At 43.5% G+C, this 19,741-nt stretch overlaps 1 protein-coding gene across 1 annotated transcript; it reads right to left on the reverse strand.

Moving 5' to 3' along the window:
* Positions 1–6,818: 6,818 nt before the first annotated feature.
* LOC311139784 (uncharacterized protein) lies at positions 6,819–18,769 on the reverse strand. Its single transcript, XM_084174733.1, has 8 exons — positions 18,720–18,769; positions 12,828–13,005; positions 12,478–12,596; positions 12,076–12,217; positions 11,319–11,382; positions 10,935–11,076; positions 10,207–10,314; positions 6,819–9,471 (listed from the first exon to the last, which is right to left on the reverse strand). Exons 1-8 carry the CDS (start codon positions 18,741–18,743, stop codon positions 8,203–8,205), a joined length of 2,046 nt encoding a protein of 681 aa, XP_084030859.1. The 5' UTR covers positions 18,744–18,769; the 3' UTR covers positions 6,819–8,202.
* Between the last annotated feature and the right edge of the window lie 972 nt (positions 18,770–19,741).

Raw genomic sequence — 19,741 nt, forward strand, 5'->3', positions numbered from 1 at the left:
CCCGCTTTACCTCACTTGACCTTCTCATTACCAAAATGGCTAAAACGCTCAAATTGGCAAAAAGTTAGATATAATTATTTTATAATTTCATTTGAAATATTATTTTCAGTGTTATGTTTAACTCAGGCTTTTTCATTTGGGGAGAAATGTGAAAAATATATAATAAATGTATTGGTTTATTACTTTTTTGGACTGTTACAGTAATGAGAATTTTGTGGAAATTGTGGTAAAATGCACAATATCTGATTTTAAAAAACATAATAATAATTATGAAATAGATACAGTGCCCTCAGAAAGTATTCACACCCCTTGACTTTTTCCACATTTTCTTGTGTTACAGTCTGAATTTAAAATGGAAAAAAATTGAGATGTTTTGTCACTGCCCTTCACACAATACCCCATAATTTCAAAGTGGAATTATGTTTTTTTGTTTTTTACAAATGAATTACAAATGAAAAGCTGAAATGTCTTGAGTCAATAGGTATTCAACCCCTTTTTTATGGCAAGCCTAAATAAGTTAACATTTTAAGTTAAGGAATACAAATGTGCTTAACAAGTCACATAATAAGTTGCATGGACTCATTCTGTGTGCAATAATAGTGTTTAAATATATATATATATATATATTTTGTCATTTAGCAGACGCTCTTATCCAGAGTGCATACATTCTTTCATACTGGCCCCCCGTGGGAAACGAACCCACAACCCTGGCATTGCAAGCGCCATGCTCTACCAACTGCTCTACCAACTGAACAGGGGACTTGATAACATGATTTTTGAATGACTACCTCATCTCTGTACCCAACACATACAATTATCTGTAAGGTCCCTCAATCGAGCAGTGAATTTCAAACATAGAACACAATGCCTCGCAAAGAAGGGCACCTATTGGTAAATGGGTAAAAAAAAAAAAAAAAAAGACATTAAATATCCCTTTGAGCATGGTGAAGTTATAAATTACACTTTGGATGGTGTATCAACACACCCAGTCACTACAAAGAAACAGGCTTCCTTCCTGACTCAGTTGCCAGAGAGGAAGGAAACCGCTCAGGGATTTTACCATGAGGCCAATGGTGACTTCAAAACAGTTACAGAGTTTGATGGCTGTGATAGGAGAACACTGAGGATGGATCAACAACATTGTAGTTACTCCACAATACTAACCCAAATGACAGTGAAAAGAAGGAAGCCTGTACAGAATAAAAATATTCCAAAACATGTATCCTGTTTGCAAGGCACTAAAGTAATACTGCAAAAAGACGTGACAAAGCAGTAAATTTTTGTCCTGAATACAAAGTGTTATGTTTGGGGCAAAACCAATACAACACATTACTGAGTACCACCATTCATATTTTCAAGCATAGTGGTGGCTGCATCATGTTGTGGATATGCTTGTAATCGTTAAGGACTGGGGAGTTCTTCAGGATAAAAAAGAAACGGAATGGCAAAATCCTAGAGGAAACCTGGTTCAGTCTGCTTTCCAGGAGACACTGGGAGATGAATTCACCTTTCAGTAGGACAATAACCTAAAACACAAAGCCAAATCTACACTGGAGTAGCTTACCAAGAAGACAGTGAATGTTCCTGAGTGGCCGAGTGACAGTTTTGACTTAAATCTACTTGAAAATCTATGGCAAGACCTGAAAATGGCTGTCTCAATGTCTAGCAATGATCAACAACCAATTTGACAGAGCATGAATACTTTTTTAAAGAATAATGGGTAAATGTTGAACAATCCAGGTGTGGAAAGCGCTATGAGACTTACCCAGAAAGACTCACAGCTGTCAACGCTGCCAAAGGTGCTTCTACAAAGTATTGACTCAAGGGTAAATTAGATATTTCGGTATTTCATTTTCAATAAATGTGAAACAATTCTACAAACATGTTTTCAATGTAATCTTTTTTAATTCAGGCTGTAACACAATAAAATGTGGAATAAGTCAAGGGGTATGAATACTTTCTGAAGGCACTGTAAGTACAGATCCTAACCTCAGTGATCCAAGAGGAAATTTAGTGGAAAATGACAGTTAACAGTTTTTTGGTCAGTTTCGTGAGAATGACCAAGCTACAGTTTATTGGGAAAAAAAGTAATATTATTAGTGGGAAATATTATTTTGTGCAATATGTTGGAATTCTTGGGGTATGATAAATATTAATTTGTGTTTTTCATTTCTCAATGTCACAAGTTCAGTCCTATTTCACCTCCAATTCAAGCCACCAGGAGGCATAAGCGTAACATAGTTGAGGCACAGGCATTTTGGCATTGATTGCCCTGGGAATTTGTTTCAGTTGGGTTGATTCAGACAGTCTGTTGTTTTACACTATGAATGTTTGCAAGAGTATTATATGGTTATCAGGGTCGTATTCATTAGGGCATGCATACCATAGCAAATGTGAATGGATTGAATCTCATCACTTTCAAGAAATGGCACTGGGTATTACATTTACATAACATTTTATTCATTTAGCAGATTATCTTATCCAGAGCGATTTACCGTTAGTGCACTTATCTTAAAGGGGTAATCTGCTACATCCATAGAAAATATGTAATTGCTACATCCATTTTTGGACTTTGAAATTAATGATATGTACCTATTGATTCTTGAAGAATATAATTTATACACTGAGTGTACAAAACATTATGAACTCCTGCTCTTTCCATGACATACAGTGCCTTCAGAAAGTGTTCATAACCCTTGACTTATTCCACATGTTGTTGTGTTGAAGCCTGAATTAAAAATTGATGAAATATATAGTTTTTCTCACCCATCTACACATACCGCATAATGACAAAGTGAAAACAAGTTTTTAGAAATTTTTGCAAATGTATTGAAAATGAAATACAGAAAGATCTAATTTACATAAGTATTCAAATCAAATCAAATCAAATCAAATTTTATTGGTCACATGCGCCGAATACAACAGGTGCAGACATTACAGTGAAATGCTTACTTACAGCCCTTAACCAACAGTGCATTTATTTTAAACAAAAAAAGTAAAAATAAAACAACAACAAAAAAAGTGTTGAGAAAAAAAGAGCAGAAGTAAAATAAAGTGACAGTAGGGAGGCTATATATACAGGGGGGTACCGTTGCAGAGTCAATGTGCGGGGGCACCGGCTAGTTGAGGTAGTTGAGGTAATATGTACATGTGGGTAGAGTTAAAGTGACTATGCATAAATACTTAACAGAGTAGCAGCAGCGTAAAAAGGATGGGGTGGGGGGGCAGTGCAAATAGTCCGGGTAGCCATGATTAGCTGTTCAGGAGTCTTATGGCTTGGGGGTAGAAGCTGTTGAGAAGTCTTTTGGACCTAGACTTGGCACTCCAGTACCGCTTGCCGTGCGGTAGCAGAGAGAACAGTCTATGACTGGGGTGGCTGGAGTCTTTGACAATTTTGAGGGCCTTCCTCTGACACCGCCTGGTATAGAGGTCCTGGATGGCAGGAAGCTTTGCCCCAGTGATGTACTGGGCCGTACGCACTACCCTCTGTAGTGCCTTGCGGTCGGAGGCCAAGCAGTTGCCATACCAGGCGGTGATGCAACCAGTCAGGATGCTCTCGATGGTGCAGCTGTAGAATTTTTTGAGGATCTGAGGACCCATGCCAAATCTTTTTAGTCTCCTGAGGGGGAATAGGCTTTGTCATGCCCTCTTCACGACTGTCTTGGTGTGTTTGGACCATGATAGTTCGTTGGTGATGTGGACACCAAGGAACTTGAAGCTCTCAACCTGTTCCACTACAGCCCCGTCGATGAGAATGGGGGCGTGCTCAGTCCTCTTTTTTTTCCTGTAGTCCACAATCATCTCCTTTGTCTTGGTCACGTTGAGGGAGAGGTTGTTGTCCTGGCACCACACGGCCAGATCTCTGACCTCCTCCCTATAGGCTGTCTCATCGTTGTCGGTGATCAGGCCTACCACTGTTGTGTCGTCGGCAAACTTAATGATGGTGTTGGAGTCGTGCCTGGCCATGCAGTCATGGGTGAACAGAGAGTACAGGAGGGGACTGAGCACGCACCCCTGAGGGGCCCCCGTGTTGAGGATCAGTGTGGCAGATGTGTTGTTACCTACCCTTACCACCTGGGGGCGGCCCGTCAGGAAGTCCAGGATCCAGTTGCAGAGGGAGGTGTTTAGTCCCAGGATCCTTAGCTTAGTGATGAGCTTAGAGGGCACTATGGTGTTGAATGCTGAGCTGTAGTCAATGAATAGCATTCTCACGTAGGTGTTCCTCTTGTCCAGGTGGGAAAGGGCAGTGTGGAGTGCGATAGAGATTGCATCATCTGTGGATCTGTTGGGGCGGTATGCAAATTGGAGTGGGTCTAGGGTTTCTGGGATTATGCTGTTGATGTGAGCCATGAGTCAATACTTTGTAGAAGCACATTTGGCAGCGATTACACCGGTGAGTCTGTCTGGGTCAGTCTCTAAGAGCTTTCCACACCTGGATTGTGAAACACTTGCCCATTATTTTTTATTTTTATTTTACATTCTTCAAGTGCTGTCAAATTGGTTGTTGATCATTGCTAGACAAACATTTTCAGGTCAAGCCTTAGATTTTCAAGTAGATTGTAACTCGGCCACTCAGGAACATTCACCGTCTTCTTGGTAAGCAACTCCAGTGTAGATTGGGTCTTGTGTTTTAGGTTATTGTACTGCTGAAAGGCGAATTCATCTCACAGTGTCTCCTGGAAAGCAGACTGAACCAGGTTTCCTCTAGGATTTTGCCTGTGCTTAGCTCAATTCCGTTTCTTTTTTTATCCTGAAAAACTCCCCAGTCCTTAACGATTACAAGCGTACCCATAACATGATGCAGCCACCACTATACTTGAAAATATTAATGGTGGTACTCAGTAACGTGTTGTATTGGTTTTGCCCCAAACATAACACTTTGTATTCAGGACAAAAATGTAAATGCTTTGCCACGTTTCTTGCATTATGACTTTAGTGCCTTGTTGCAAAGAGGATGCATGTTTTGGAATATTTTTTATTCTGTACAGGTTTCTTTCTTTTCACTTTGTCATTTAGGTTAGTATTGTGGAGTAGCTACAATGTTGTTGATCCATCCTCAGTTTTCCCCTATCTCAGCCATGGGGTACAGAGATGAGGTAGTCATTCAACAAATCCTGTTAAACACTATTATTGCACACAGAGTGAGTCCATGCAATTTATTATGTGACTTTATAAGCACATTTTACTCCTGAACTTATTTAAGCTTGCCATAACAAAGAGGTTGAATACTTATTGACTCAAGACAGTTCAGGTTTCAGTTAAAACATAATTCCACTTTGACATTATGGGGTATTGTTGGTAGGCCAGTGACAAAACATCTCTATTTAATCCATTTTAAATTCAGGCTGTAACGCAACAGTCTCCCTCCACAAATGACATAAAAAAATAAAGTTTTATTAGATATAATTACTGGGAAAACAATAGTCTCATAACACATTGTACATGGAGACATCTAGAGCAGGTATCTTTAACCCCCCCCCCCCCCCCATCATATGTTAGCAACACATTTTTTCACGTCTTGTCTTATCAACAGGTGAATGATAATGGCAAGGATAAGTAATCAATATATTCAAATTAATAGATTTGGTAGATACACGGTGAACAAAACATTAAGAACACCTGCTTTTTCCATGACAGACTGACCAGGTGAAAGCTATGATCCCTTATTGACGTCACTTGTTAAATCCACTTCAATCAGTGTTGATGAAGGGGAGGAGACAGGTTAAAGAAGGATTTTTAAGCCTTGAGACAATTGAGCCATGGATTGTATATGTTTGCCATTCAGATGGTGAATGGGCAAGACCAAATATGTAAGTGCCTTTGAACGGGGTATGGTAGTAGGTGCCAGATGCACCGGTTTGAGTGTCAAGAACTGCAATGCTGCTGGGTTTTTCATGCTCAAGAGTTTCCTGTGTGTATCAAGAATGGTTCACCATCCAAAGGACATCCAGACAACTTGACAACTGTGGGAAGCATTGGAGTAAACATCCCTGTGGAACACTTGACACCTTGTAGAGTCCATGACCCGACGAATTGAGGCTGTTCTGAGGGCAAAGAGGGGTGAAACTCAATATTAGGAAGGTGTTTCTAATGTTTTGTACACTCAGTGTCAATGCCTCATGAGCTTAGTTCAACTGTCATACCCCATTAGAATCCCAAAAGAAGCTTGTTTTACTCCAGTTGTAAACACTATATAGCCTCAAAACATGGTTAAAACTATAATTTTTATATCATGGATGGTCACTCCTTGTATCCATAGCTCTATGAATTTGAGTGGTTACATTTCTCCAGCCCCAGCAGTCAGCTTTTTACCAAAACAGGGAGGACGATTTATCGTTTCAACTGCTGATTGCTGCTTTGAGGTCACCAGCTGAGACAACCACCCATCACATTGTAAGTAAAAGTGTTCCTCAATAAAGCAGCCATCACTGAGCTGATCAAGTAACTTAAGTCTTGTAAGGACTATGGTGGAAATTATATAAATCCCCATTGAACTAAGTATATTGCTCTACTCTGACTGCAACTTTCACAAAGACCTTCTAGTACTTTATACTGTACATCTACTCATACCTTTGTCACACTACTGAGCCAAACCCTAGGATTATCAGAGGCCAAGCTCTCCTGTGCCAGCCTGGTTATGCATCCATTGTAGTTGCTAAAACTGTGCTGGAAAGGACAATGTGAAAGCCAGCGCAGTATGGTTGGGGTTAGCACAAGAGTGAAAAGGGTATGAGTGTGCTTAGTTCCTGGACATTAAGTCAATATCATTTCCACTGACTTCAAATGTTACTGTCAATTATGAAGCACAGACATGTTTTGCAGGAAGTCTGCCAACGTTTGGCCTTTTATTGGACAATGTAACAAAGGTAGATCAGACAATACACAAATCAACAGAATCAACATTCAAAGTGAAACACACCAAGAGGTTTTCATAAAGTGCTGACCAAGAAAACAGATAAAGTAACTTCGACATGAAGACCACATAGAAAACTAAAAAATATGATAAACAGAAAGACTCAGATGACAACAAATTAAAATCTACCTCACGATAACTTCCCCCTCTGTAAAATGATGAAGGGCTTCGCTTGTCCCTTAGTTGCTATCGCCTACTACGTGTTCAAAGGATGTTACAGGCATATTATTATCAGTAGTAATTCATTTGAGATTTCACCATGTAATAATAAAAAACTCAGTCCGAGTGCTTGTATTTTGTGCAATTCTCATTTGTAAAAACAAATATTAAAACCCTAGTTTCTAGTACATTCTAACGCCACTCCGCAACAACAGTAATTTCTAAAGGCACACGAGAAATATTCCAACAGCGCTTAATTTGACCTCTAAAATTGAAAACTACCCATCATCATCTGTGAAAAAGAGAAACAAACGTTTATATTCAATCACACCTCCATCAATGGAATGCTTATTCACACCGAGGACAAACATTCAGTCCAGTTATATTTCCTGTCAAAGATGTGAAACTTTGGTTACAGTAACCTGCTTGTAAGGAATATTAACTCAAAAAGCAATGTTCAAAGTGTGCTGCCTTAGCTCTGCTTTGCACAGAAATGACCCTTTCTGAAAAGAAAATGTCAATGTTTAAAAAGTCGAACTGTTATATGCAGAGACAATTTCTATCAGATCAGATGGCCAAAGATAGAGCCCTCTCTAGGGAAGTACAGTTGGAACCTCAAAAGTCATACGAATGGACATTAGAAAGCGTTGAAAAACACTCAAAATGATAAGGAAAAAGGATAAGAAACAAAAGACTTGATGGGATGTTGGTTTACAATGCTTCCATTGAGTGTTTCTGTGTTAGGCTGAAGACTGAGTTGAGCTGACCTCAGATAAAATCAGTATCATTCACTTTTCAACCCATTCAAAGACTGTAAAAATCTACTTATTGTAAGATGCAATTGAGGCATGACCTTTTGACAACAGGACAATAAAAGGAGACAAAAAAAATCTGACCAACAGAAACAAAAACGTAAAAATGGTAGCGGTGCAAATGGCGTTTTGAAAGTTACGCACTAGCTTGACAGTTGCTGCATCTATACCCGGTTGGGTATATCTTTGTGTGGAAATTGGTGTTCTGCTGAATCCTGGTTGGGGACTTATTCAGACAAATACCGTGATGGAAGCACTAATGTTCAGTAGGACAGTACAGTCCCTCCCCGTCACGTTACTACGTCCCCCAACTACGTCTCACGTCTTCTGATGCCTTTTACCGTTCATTTCAAAATAAGGGTCCTCGCTTTTGTTCTTGAGTTGGGTCTTCTTTGTGAGAGCAGTGTTCTTTTGGGAGGGGAGGGCTTTGATGTTGGGGCTTGTTTTTTGGGGGGCAGTTTTGGTGGACTCCGGTTTGAGAGAGGGGGTGTTGGTGGTGAGCGCTTGCCTCCATCCTGTCCTCTGTGCAGTTGGTACTGTTCTCTGGTTTATCTTGCCAACAGCGGTAGAGCCACTAGGGGCCCCTGGTACCCGCCCAGGGGTGCCGCCACGTGGGGGCACAACCACTTTGGGGATGGCCCTGGTTTGGGCCTGGCTTTTGGCTGTGGTGTCTTTGCTCTTGGGGAGCGAGATGGTGGATTTGGGCAGGGCTGTTGTGGCAGTCCTGGAGGTATGGGTTAGTGTCCTGGTGGGCTGGGCCATTGCCAGCCTGGGTGTTGGCACTGCTACCCGGGGGGTTGGACAGACCCGTCTGGCAGCATCCAGACGAAGGCGCGAGGCAGGGGAGGCGGGCCGCCTCTGAGACAGGCGGCGTTGGGTGGCGCCGGTTGGGGGTCGGCCCTCTTTCTGGAAGGGGACCCTTGATGGGGCTGTGGTGGGGCGAGGCACTGTGATGGAGGTGTGGGTGGATGAAGTGGAGGAGGGTTTAGGACATTTACAAGAGGGCTCGGGGCACACTGGGCTGCGGGGCTGGGAGAGAGCGCCGCGAGGGGACGGCCTGAGCTTCAGTTTGGGGGCTGAAGCCACGGCTGGGGAAGAAGAGGAATGGAGCAGTGGTGCCCTCTGCTGGCTCTTGCTACTGTGAAGGGAAGGGCTGGGGCCCTGCTGCGAAGACAGGGTGGGCGACACAGCAGCCACCTTCTTGGGGATTGGCAAGGGCTTCTGGGTGGGCTTCTTGGGGGAGGGAAGGAGCATCTGCAGGGTCTTTTTGGGGGCTGCGGCTGCTTTCCTGGGCAGAGTAGGGGTCGAGACGGGGGTGCAGGTGGCTTTGGAGGCCGAACCAGAGGAAGACGAGGAAGAAGACGAGGAGATGAGGTTGACTGCAGCGAGAGGGTCCATGTCAGGTGGAGGAGCCGCTGCTGCAAAGCCATGGCCGCCGTGGCCCGGTGGGCCCTTCTGATATGCCAGGATCTTCTGCTCTAGAGTGGTGAACTGGAGCACTCGGCCGGGGTCGTACTTGAGCAAGAAACCCCTTAGGGTGTCCCAGCCACCCCCCACACGCACCATCACATGCTTCCCATGCAGCATCTACCACAGTGAGAGAGAGGCAGAGGGAGATACATGTGAGACATTGCAGTTGGTCTCTTTAAAGGGTTAACATGCTTATTTTTACTTAACTATTCCTTGAGAACAGCATCTACACTCACTCCTACTACCACCAATACTACTTACTGCTCACCACTACCACTACTACTACTACTACCACCAACAACTCATATCTACAGTGCTGCCAGCTACCATCTATTTTCAGTTGCAGTTTGATGGAAGTGTTAACTCTGTACCATTAGCTCCACTTCAGTAGCTTGGCCAATAATGATGTGATCCCTCCTGTAGGTGCAGCACTAACGGGATCTACTCTGCTTCCCTAATGAGCTTCGGGAGTGATCCGCTGCTGTGTGGAACCGCGAGCAACAGACACACCTTTCTTCCGTCCTTCATCTACACTGCTGCTTTTTATACTTTTCATGTTTTTTTACTTTTCAGTTGTATAAGCATTTTATCAGCCTTAAATACCCAACATCGATAATAAGCTTACTTACTACTCTCAAGTGTGCCAGGCACCGAGACTGAACCTTTGGATTAGGGGCCAGGTAATGAATGAGGTTACGGTGGAGAGATGTTTCCTGGTCTCTTGGCAGAGGACAGAAAGGGTGTGTCACTAGCTACAGGCCTAATGCTCACTTAGCAGTGGAATTGACCCTAACACTGGTGTCCAATGCTTGGGAGTGTTCAGTGTGTCCCTATACAGTGAGTGCTGCTCACCCGGATGAAGAGGGTCTTGTCTCCCAGTCTGTAGCGGCCCTCTGACAGGTATTCAATAGATACTCTCTGGGAGCAGTTACACGGTGGCTCGTCCATCAGATGTTGCTCCTGTAACACAGAGAGGGAGAATTAACATGTGCCTATAGAGTCCTGGCTAAGGAAGCAAGAACATGGGAAAGAAATTCCCTAAAACATTGAGAAACCCTGTTTCATTAACCCATCGCCTAAGGATAAAGTAGAGTTGCTAACAGGTAAACGCAATGAACTCAAATGAACAAATTTTAAGTTGAAAGGCTTTAGGACAGCATTCAGTAGCAGCCTCTGAATACTGTAGTTGAAGAGGACTGCTTTGGCAAACACACTAACCATCAAAGGCTAAGAGTCATGCAGCTTAGGCTGTGGACACAGGAAGCGTTCTGATGTTTGTTGTTGTGGTGACTGAGTTGCATTGGTGCCACAAGCTACAGAGTCACATGACCCCGGATGGATGGAGCGTCACGAGGACCATAATGACTCATACAGCCCTGAGCAGCGAGGCAACTAGAGCCACTGCTGCTGCCATTTTGCTTCTGATGAACTGGGTCACCAACTAACTCTTTTAATAGAACAACTAGAGTTTAAGCCTGAATAGAACAACAAGAGAGATGAGAGGGAAGTGGAGAGTCAAGTCTCCATTTGGTCAGTACAAGTTTGACGATAGCACAGTTCTAATTCCTGGAGTGACTTACCCCAGGCTGATAGAGTCCCCCATGCTGGCAGCACACAGTGAAGGTTTTGACTGCAGGAGCAGGCTCTGTCGACTTCAGCAAGGTCTCCTCCAGCTCAATCTCCTTCTCTAGTTTCACCAGCACCGGAGGCTCCACCCCATACCTATGGAGAAAAACAGATCAGCTCAGTGCTCTAAAGTGACTGTTAGGATTGGAAAAAAGATACCACACATTCACTTTTGCTGCCTGGTCCATCTTTCTACCCCAACACAGCTGCAACATACCACATTGCATAACTACAGGATCAGTGAAAGGTCAAAACAAAACGTGGTGGTCATGTTCTAGAATGATCTCATCTTACATTTGTCATAGTGCAACACCATCTCTCTACGAAGGGAAACTTACTTGGAGACGATGCGGCCGATCTCTAGCAGACACAGACACACCTGCCTGGGATCCTTGTGCAGAACTGAGAGACAGAAAATACATACTGTAGAGAGAAGACATGGTTGTACACTATAGCAGCAGTGTCACAAACCCATTACTTATAATGAGGAGGTGTCCACATAGAGAACTTACGTTAATTTCTCTCTATGGTGGATCCTATTATGTCATTAAGGAGGATGGCTTAAACAAAAGCCAGACAATGGCTATAGTGGAGGCATCTGCTCCGTTCAGTCTTTAAAGGCTTACAACTCAGCCCATGTTCTTTTGAACCGATTAAGGTAAAGAGCCATTAACCAACTCCAAGGGTAATGTAGTAATGTATCAAACAACTCAATGGGTAATGTATTGATCAACTCCAAGGGCAACATAGTAATGTATTAACCAACTCCCAGGGTAATGTAGTAATGTGTTAATCAACTCCAAGGATAATGTAGTAATGTTACAATAGTGGTGGGATGGGTATGAGTCGGACCCTACCTCAACTGTACTACCATGGTACTGCTCCACTGATTACACAAGACTGAATGGGTTTTGGTTTGATTGATACTTGTGGACATTTGCGCTAGAATGCTAAGCTAACTAGAGGATGCTGAGACAAAATAAATAACCCAAATATGCACTTCAAAACTGTCTGGAGCGATGGCCATTTGTGATGGACTCCTACTTGCTGTGCCTACTTGTCAGTACGGTCTCCCCACCAAACTAAAACACGTACCTAGGCCCTCCGACTCAAACAGGTACGTTTCCTCCACACCTATGTGGCGACACCAGCCCAGGAAGTTGGCAGTGTTGTCGCGGGCGAAAAAGGACCCTGGAGAGGCATTGCACTTACATGCCACCTTCTTCATGGGAAACAACTGCAGGGAAAGGCATTCAAAAAAGTATTACAAATTAACCACACATGCATTGCATCACAGTTGACATATGAGCATTCTTGGCTAGGTGATATTTTCAAATGGACAGAAAAACAAATCACATCAGAACCAAACGCACCAACTCGTTTCAGATGGGAAACAGACCGCCAACTCAAACTCCCCCATCCTTACCATTCTGTACCCACTAGCCTATTTCCCCTTAATATCCCATTCTCCCTGCCATTCCTCTCCCCTCAGCTCACCTTGCCCATATCAGAGGCCCCGCTCTGAGAGATCCTGCTCTGCAGAGCTCCGATTAGCCGACACAGCTTCACCCCGTTGTTCAGCTCCGCCATGAAGCACTCCGCTCTCACCTCGTCTCCTGTGTATCAGAGAAAGACCGAGAGGAAAAGATTAGCACAAGTGTGTTAGTGTGTATTGTTGGGAATGGGGAGTGAGTGACAGGGCGAGACATTTGAGGCCAAATGAATAACAAGAAGGAAGAATTCTAGCCTGCACATCAAACAAACAAATAATGCCACAGGAACAAGACAACGACATACTGTTTGAATTATTCCCCCCCCCCCCCCCCCCATCACCCTCCTGGTCTTACCCAGCATTCCGGTGAGCCAGATGGCCAGGTCCTCCTGCATGGGTACCAGCGTTGCCTCGTGGCGCACGGCCAGCCACTGGTCATACTGGAAGACATCGGCCAAGCCCGGCCCATGGCGCAGCGTCAAAGGGCTGCGTGGACTCTGCAGGGGTGCGTCAAACTTCTCCCCGAACCACACCTGCAGGGGAGAGAGAGAGAGGGAGAGAGGGAGTGAGGGAGAGAGAGAGAGAGAGAGTGTATTCAAATGGCCGTAGACCAGAGGAGCTGCACGGATCACTGGAAGTGGGTTTAGGCTCTGTTGGCAGTGGGATAGGACGGGGGGAGGGAGAAATCCTTCACTCACACAGGCTACTACAGTTCAGCCCCTGGCACACAGACTATGCCTTCGTCAGGGCAAGAATAACATGATTCAAGTGTATCAATTTTCAAAAACATGTTAATATTCATCAGTATACAATTTCGACCTTTGGCCCAAAAACCCTATACAGCTACACTAATAAGATTGAAGTGTAAATAGATTGAGAAAAGGTTGCCTTGGAGAATGAGAAGCGTTTTGTGTAGGACTCTAAAATGGAAGAAGAATAGAAACAGAATATTGTGGAGACAACCAAGTCCTCTGAGACTGCCTACTAGTCTGTTTTGATATTCCACTCGCAGTGAGGGAAAGAAAATCAGCTGAGGGGAGGAGAATGCCTGGAGGCTGGAACAAGCCTTGTATCCTACAGTGGCCATTGATGTCGTATCAGATTAACCTCCAATCATACACACAGCTGACAGTATATCCGCTATCGCTTCCTCTCTCCCACACTCTCATTTGCATATCAAGATTGAGACTTTCCCTGGGTTTAGCCTCACAGAAAGGTCTTGGTTGTTCTTTGGGAGTTTTCCTCGACCCCGTTTTAGTGACTCCCTAACTTCAGTGGCGGTAGAGAATGGGGCTGAGTCAAGTTATCATTGTTGGAGAAAACATCCCAGACTGACAAGAAAGAATGTGTGAGAGAGAAAGAAGATGTGAGAGAGAAAGAAGATGTGAGAGTGATGGAAAGAGGGTGTGAGAGATCGTAAAAGGCCCTGCACAGTAGAAAGTACTTACAATTCTGCCTGGTTCTCAAAAGGGGATGCATTTAATTAAAACACAGAAATAGGCCTACAAAATTAGAAGAAATTCTCACAACTCCTCCTCCCCAACCCCCTCTCCCTTACATAACTGTGTTCTAAGGATAAGGAGCCTGGCAGGCGCTCTGGGCAAGGCAACCCCACAACATATGTTGTTTCCCGCCTTACTCGCACCAAATACAGCTAATTAGAGAAAAGGCGAGGAGGAGGGGAGTGTTTGAGTTACAGAAACATGTGGAGATTACCACCATACCATTGGAGATGACCCATGGTGGCCTCTCCAGCGTCACCTGACTAGATGCAGGTTTCACAGAAATGAAAGCTTTAGTAGCCCTCGTGGGCTTATACTAGTTAGACATCAATTCAACTGATCCTTTATGGTAGTATTTGTGCAGTAGATTACCTACCACCTTTCCTGTGTTCAAATACAATTTTGAAATGGTTTTGGGTACTATGAAAACTACATTTATACTTGAGAGGAGACTAAAGTTTTCAGAATAACGGTGTAGGGGTAGCCTGTGTACAGGCAAGTAGACGAATTGTGTAAACAAATACAGCATAATCATGGTAAATCTGGTACATAGGGGAGATTGTAAGAGTTTTAAACATTGGACTTTAAAGCTCCTTCTTACTGGAACATAGTTAGTTAAGGGATTTAACACAGCAAATCTACATTCCCAACACATTCTTAATGAATCCACCAAATAGCCATTTAGGATGATGTGGCTCGCATACATGTACAGATACTAAGCCTCTCGATTGTTTGTTGGTGTGATCACAAGACAGACACCAAGCCAATGAGTTTGAATACTTTCACCCTTCCTTAACGTAATCACATGACATGATTTGAGTGCAAAAAACAACATTCCCACTACTTTGACTAATCATGTCGCATCAGAAAAATGGATACAGTTACATACCGCGATAATATTTTGGACGATATTATATCAATACTTTGACTCCAAGTATCGATGTATATACAGTGCATTCGGAAAGTATTCAGACCGCTTCCCTTTTTCCACATTGTTACGTTACAGCCTTATTCTAAAATTGATTAAATAATTGTTGCCCCTCAATCTACACACAAAACTCCCCTGTAGCTCAGTTGGTAGAGCATGGCGCTTGCAACGCCAGGGTTGTCGGTTCGTTTCCCACGGGGGGCCAGTTTGAAAAATGTATGCACTCACTAACTGTAAGTCGCTCTGGATAAGAGTGTCTGCTAAATGACTAAAATGTAAAATAATGACAAAGTGAAAACAGGTTTAGAAATGTTTGCACATTTATTACAAATAAAAAACAGAAATACCTTATTTACATAAGTATTCAGACCCTTTGCTATGAGATTCAAAATTGAGCTCAGGTGCATCCTGTTTCCATTGATCATCCTTGAGATGTTTCTACAACTTGATTGGAGTCCACCCTGTGGTAAATTCAATTGATTGGACATGATTTGGAAAGGCACACACCTGTCAATATAAAGGTCCCACAGGTGACAGTGCATGTCGGAGCAAAAACCAAGCCATGAGGTCAAAGGAATTGTCCGTAGAGCTCAGAGACAGGATTGTGTCGAGGCACAGATCTGGGGAAGGGTACCAAAACATTTCTGCAGCATTGAAAGTCCAAGAACACAGTGGCCTCCATCATTCTTAAATGGAAGAAGTTTGGAACCACCAAGACTCTTCCTAGAGCTGGCCGCCCGGCCAAACTGAGCAATTGGGGGAGAAGGGCCTTGGTCAGGGAGGTGACCAAGAACACGATGGTCACTCTGACAGAACTTCAGAGTTCCTCTGTGAATATGTGGAACCTTCCAGAAGGACAACCATCTCTGCAGCACTCCAACAATCAGGCCTTTATGGTAGAGTGGCCAGACGGAAGCCACTCCTCAGTAAAAGGCACATGATAGCCCGCTTGGAGTTTGCCAAAAGGCACCCAAAGGACTCTCAGACCATGAGAAACAAGATTCTCTGGTCGATGAAACCAATATTGAACTCTTTGGCCTGAATGCCAAGCGTCACGTCTGGAGGAAACCTGGCACCTTCCCTACGGTGAAGCATCACACTGTGGGGATGTTTTTCAGCGGCAGGGACTGCGAGACTAGTCAGGATCGAGGGAAAGATGAACGGAACAAAGTACAGAGAGATCCTTGATGAAAACCTGCTCCAGAGCGCTCAGGACCTCAGACTGGGGCGAAGGTTCCAACAGGACAACGACCCTAAGCACACAGCCAAGACAACGCAGGAGTGGCTTCTGAATGTCCTTGAGTGGCCCAGCCAGAGCCCGGACTTGAACCTGATTGAACATCTCGGGAGAGACCTGAAAATAGCTGTGCAGCGTCGCTCCCCATCCAACCTGACAGAGCTTGAGAGGATCTGCAGAGAAGAATGGGAGAACTCCCCAAATACAGGTGTGCCAAGCTTGTAGCTTCATACCCAAGACGACGCGAGGCTGTAATTGCTGCCAAAGGTGCTTCAACAAAGTACTGAGTAAAGGGTCTGAATACTTATGTAAAGGTGATTTCAGTTATTTTATATACACACACACACACATTTGCAAAAAGTTCTAAAAACCTGTTTTTGCTTTGTCATTATGGGGTATTGTGTGTAGATTGAGGAAAAAAACGATGTCTCAATACTTTCTGAATGCACTGTATATTTTAGCTGTACCTGCACCAAAACTCCGGTAAGCCAACATGTTTTCAGAACTTTTATTTAAATGACTGACCAACAGTTCTTTTCTCATGGCTCTCTTGTCCCTCTGCAGCAGAATTATAGTGAGCAATATGTTTGGAACATCAAAGCATAATAAAATCACAGTATCGAATCCCAATACATATAGAATCGTGAGAATCGCAATACATATCGTATCGGCACCGAAGTATCATGATAATATCGTATCACGAGATCCCTGGCAATTCCCAGCCCTACATCAGATCAGTGCTAACTTCAAGGAAGAGAAGGAAGGATTCAAACAGGGCCAGAGCTACGCCTGCTAGTTCTTTATGCTCCTCCTAGTTGTGAAATCTTCCCATGGTTCGTGTTGACCTTTGACCCTTTTAGAAAACAGAGAGCAGAAACCCCACAGGCAGGGCCGTAACCAGGTTCTGGGTTTTAGTGAGGTCCGGACAGGGGGGAAAGTTGAAGCTCATTTACTGCATTTCTATACCATTTAAAAACTCAAAAATGCTATTTGAAGAACAGCAAAAATGACCCCAGCCATTATCACATTGGTTGCTGTAGCTTCATTCACCTCAGTCGATCTACAAACACATAGCCTATTAGCTATACAATTAGCCCCTACACATTAACTCAGCCTTGGGATTAAAAACTATCAGCAGCAAAAGTATTTTATTAACAAAAAGTAAACATTTTTGTCATTTAGCAGACACTCTTATCCAGAGCGACTTACAGGAGCAATTAGGGTTAAGTGCCTTGCTCAAGGGCACAGACAGATTTCGCCTGGTCAGCTAGGGGATTCGAACCAGCAACCTTTCGGTTACTGGCCCAACCTCTTAACCGCTAGGCTACCACTCACCCAATTAGTTTACTGTACAGAATTAATATTTTAGTTTTACAGGCACTTTCCTGCAATTCTACACATTTTGCCATGGGGTGGGGAGGATTTTTGGGCAGATTTACAAATTTCCTGCAATTATACACATTTTGCCATAATTTATGCCATCTTAATATAATATCTTAGTGAGAGTGACTAACCAAATCTATGGGGGCCCCCTGGAAGTCAGGGCCCCTGGGCACGTGCCCTGCGTGCCCAGTCGGTAATTCGGCCATGATTAGATAGTTGGCTAAACGAACTAGACTTATCCAATAAAAAAATTAAAAAATACTGACATGGGCTAATTGAGTGACTATCATTGAGTAACATACATTTACATTTTAGTCATTTAGCAGACGCTCTTATCCAGAGCGACTTAGATTTTTATTTTATTTTTTAAAATCATACTGGCCCCCCGTGGGAATCGAACCCACAACCCTGCCGTTGCAAACGCCATGCTCTACCAACTGAGCTACATCCCTGCCGGCCATTCTCTCCCCTACCCTGGACATGCTGGGCCAATTGTGCGCCGCCCCATGGGTCTCCTGGTCGCGGCCGGCTACAACAGAGCCTGGATTCAAACCAGGATCTCTAGTGGCACAGCTAGCACTGCGATGCAGTGCCTTAGACCACTGCGCCACTCAGGAGAACATAACTGGAAAACTGCTGATGCACAACCAAGTTTCGAAATTACACCTTGTGTATTCTACTATTCTAACTCAACAGTTAGTTGAGACCCTGACTGAGTTCAAGAAAATAAAATATTAGTATTTTTATTTATACGAGATCCAGACCTCGGTGTACTCATATGTAGTTACGGCCCAGCCCACAGCGTCTTATTGGCCTCCTCAGATATCAGACAGCCTTGAGAGCAAACAGATTATGTTGCTGGAGATAATAGACCAGGAAAACCAGTAAATCAATTGGATTGGTGTCAATCCGCCTCCTGAATAGACTAGCTAAACCAGGAAAGCATTAGAGGTTTTAAATGACTCGTGAGGGGTCATAAACTGACGGGAAGGTCACGATTTTGCTTTGCCATTGTAGCCGAGCCACTTTGTTTCCACCTGACTGCTACTCCTATCCTTTAGATATGCAAATACAGGAGGGATAGGGGCCACGGTATTTGGACTGGCCCTTTGAGGGAAAAGGAGTTACCCCTTCTGAACAAAAAACAAAACATTCCAAAAATCCTTGTATGTTCATGATAATAAGTAATATCCTTACCTGTATGCCAGCCTGCACTGCCATCACTGCAATCAGAGGAGATTCACCTCTTCATCCTGAAACAGACAGCATTGGAACATGGGCTACAGTACTAAGGGTATCAAATCACCATTCTTATAGGAAATATAGGAGTTGTTTGAGAAGAACATTAAGGAGAGTTCGCTGGCTCCTTGATCTTGCTTTGTGATTATATACCCGTTATAGCAACACATTCAGGCATCCACACGCATCATCATGTCCTATCCACCACGTGCTAACAAAGACAGCACTACCAGAACATCGGATTCATCTGCAGCTGACACACATGGTGAGGATGATACAGTCCACAGGGCTGAGAAACATCTGGCAGTAGCAACCATCTCCATATCATTCATCATTGTAACTTTGCCCAGTTAACAGTAGAGGTTCTCTCTCGTCTAGGAAAGAACCCTTTTGAAATGCATTCTGCTAAAGGGCTGTTTAGCATGTAGTCTGCAAAGTTCCGGAATGGGATGGGACAATATTGATTCAGCATCAGTCCATGTTATCTATTGCACCTTCCAGCCAGAACAAAAGGACATGAGCCAGGGACCATGTGTCAAGTAAATGACATGATATAGGTTAGTGACAAACGAATGAAACGATCTAGATTAGCCGTAAAGCACTGTAACTTAAAAGAGATGACAACTCAAAGATCTACATGTTTATGTTATGACTAAGCATATATATAGAATTCAGAAGGGAAGAAGCAGAAAAGCCAGAATCCTCCACCAGGATTTCTGAAAAACTAGGGAATTTATTGAAAGTTCCCGGAATTTTGCAACCCTAATCATAGATCCACATTTCAGCTACTTAATACGCCGTTGTCATTTGATAGACAGCTCTTTACGTGCACAAAAAAAATTGCATTCAGTTACTCTGACACGTGAAAGAAATCAATCCATGTCTCATCTGTGATGCTTTGCTCTCGGCAGAGGACAGGATGACAGCAGTGCAGACAAGCAGAATTACCTTAGGACAGGAGGAAGACAGTAGTCATGTAC

This window comes from Coregonus lavaretus (genome assembly GCF_964263955.1).
Source record: "Coregonus lavaretus genome assembly, chromosome: 13".
Taxonomy (NCBI): Eukaryota; Metazoa; Chordata; class Actinopteri; order Salmoniformes; family Salmonidae; genus Coregonus; species Coregonus lavaretus.

Coding starts and splice junctions, on each gene's coding strand:
- LOC311139784 (XM_084174733.1), bottom strand. CDS start 18,743: ATGGCAGTGCAGGCTGGCATACAG. Junction 11,383..12,075: donor GTTTGAGTCGGAGGGCCTAG/GTACGTGTTTTA, acceptor TCTGTCTCTCAG/TTCTGCACAAGGATCCCAGG. Junction 10,315..10,934: donor GGGGACTCTATCAGCCTGGG/GTAAGTCACTCC, acceptor TCTGTGTTACAG/GAGCAACATCTGATGGACGA.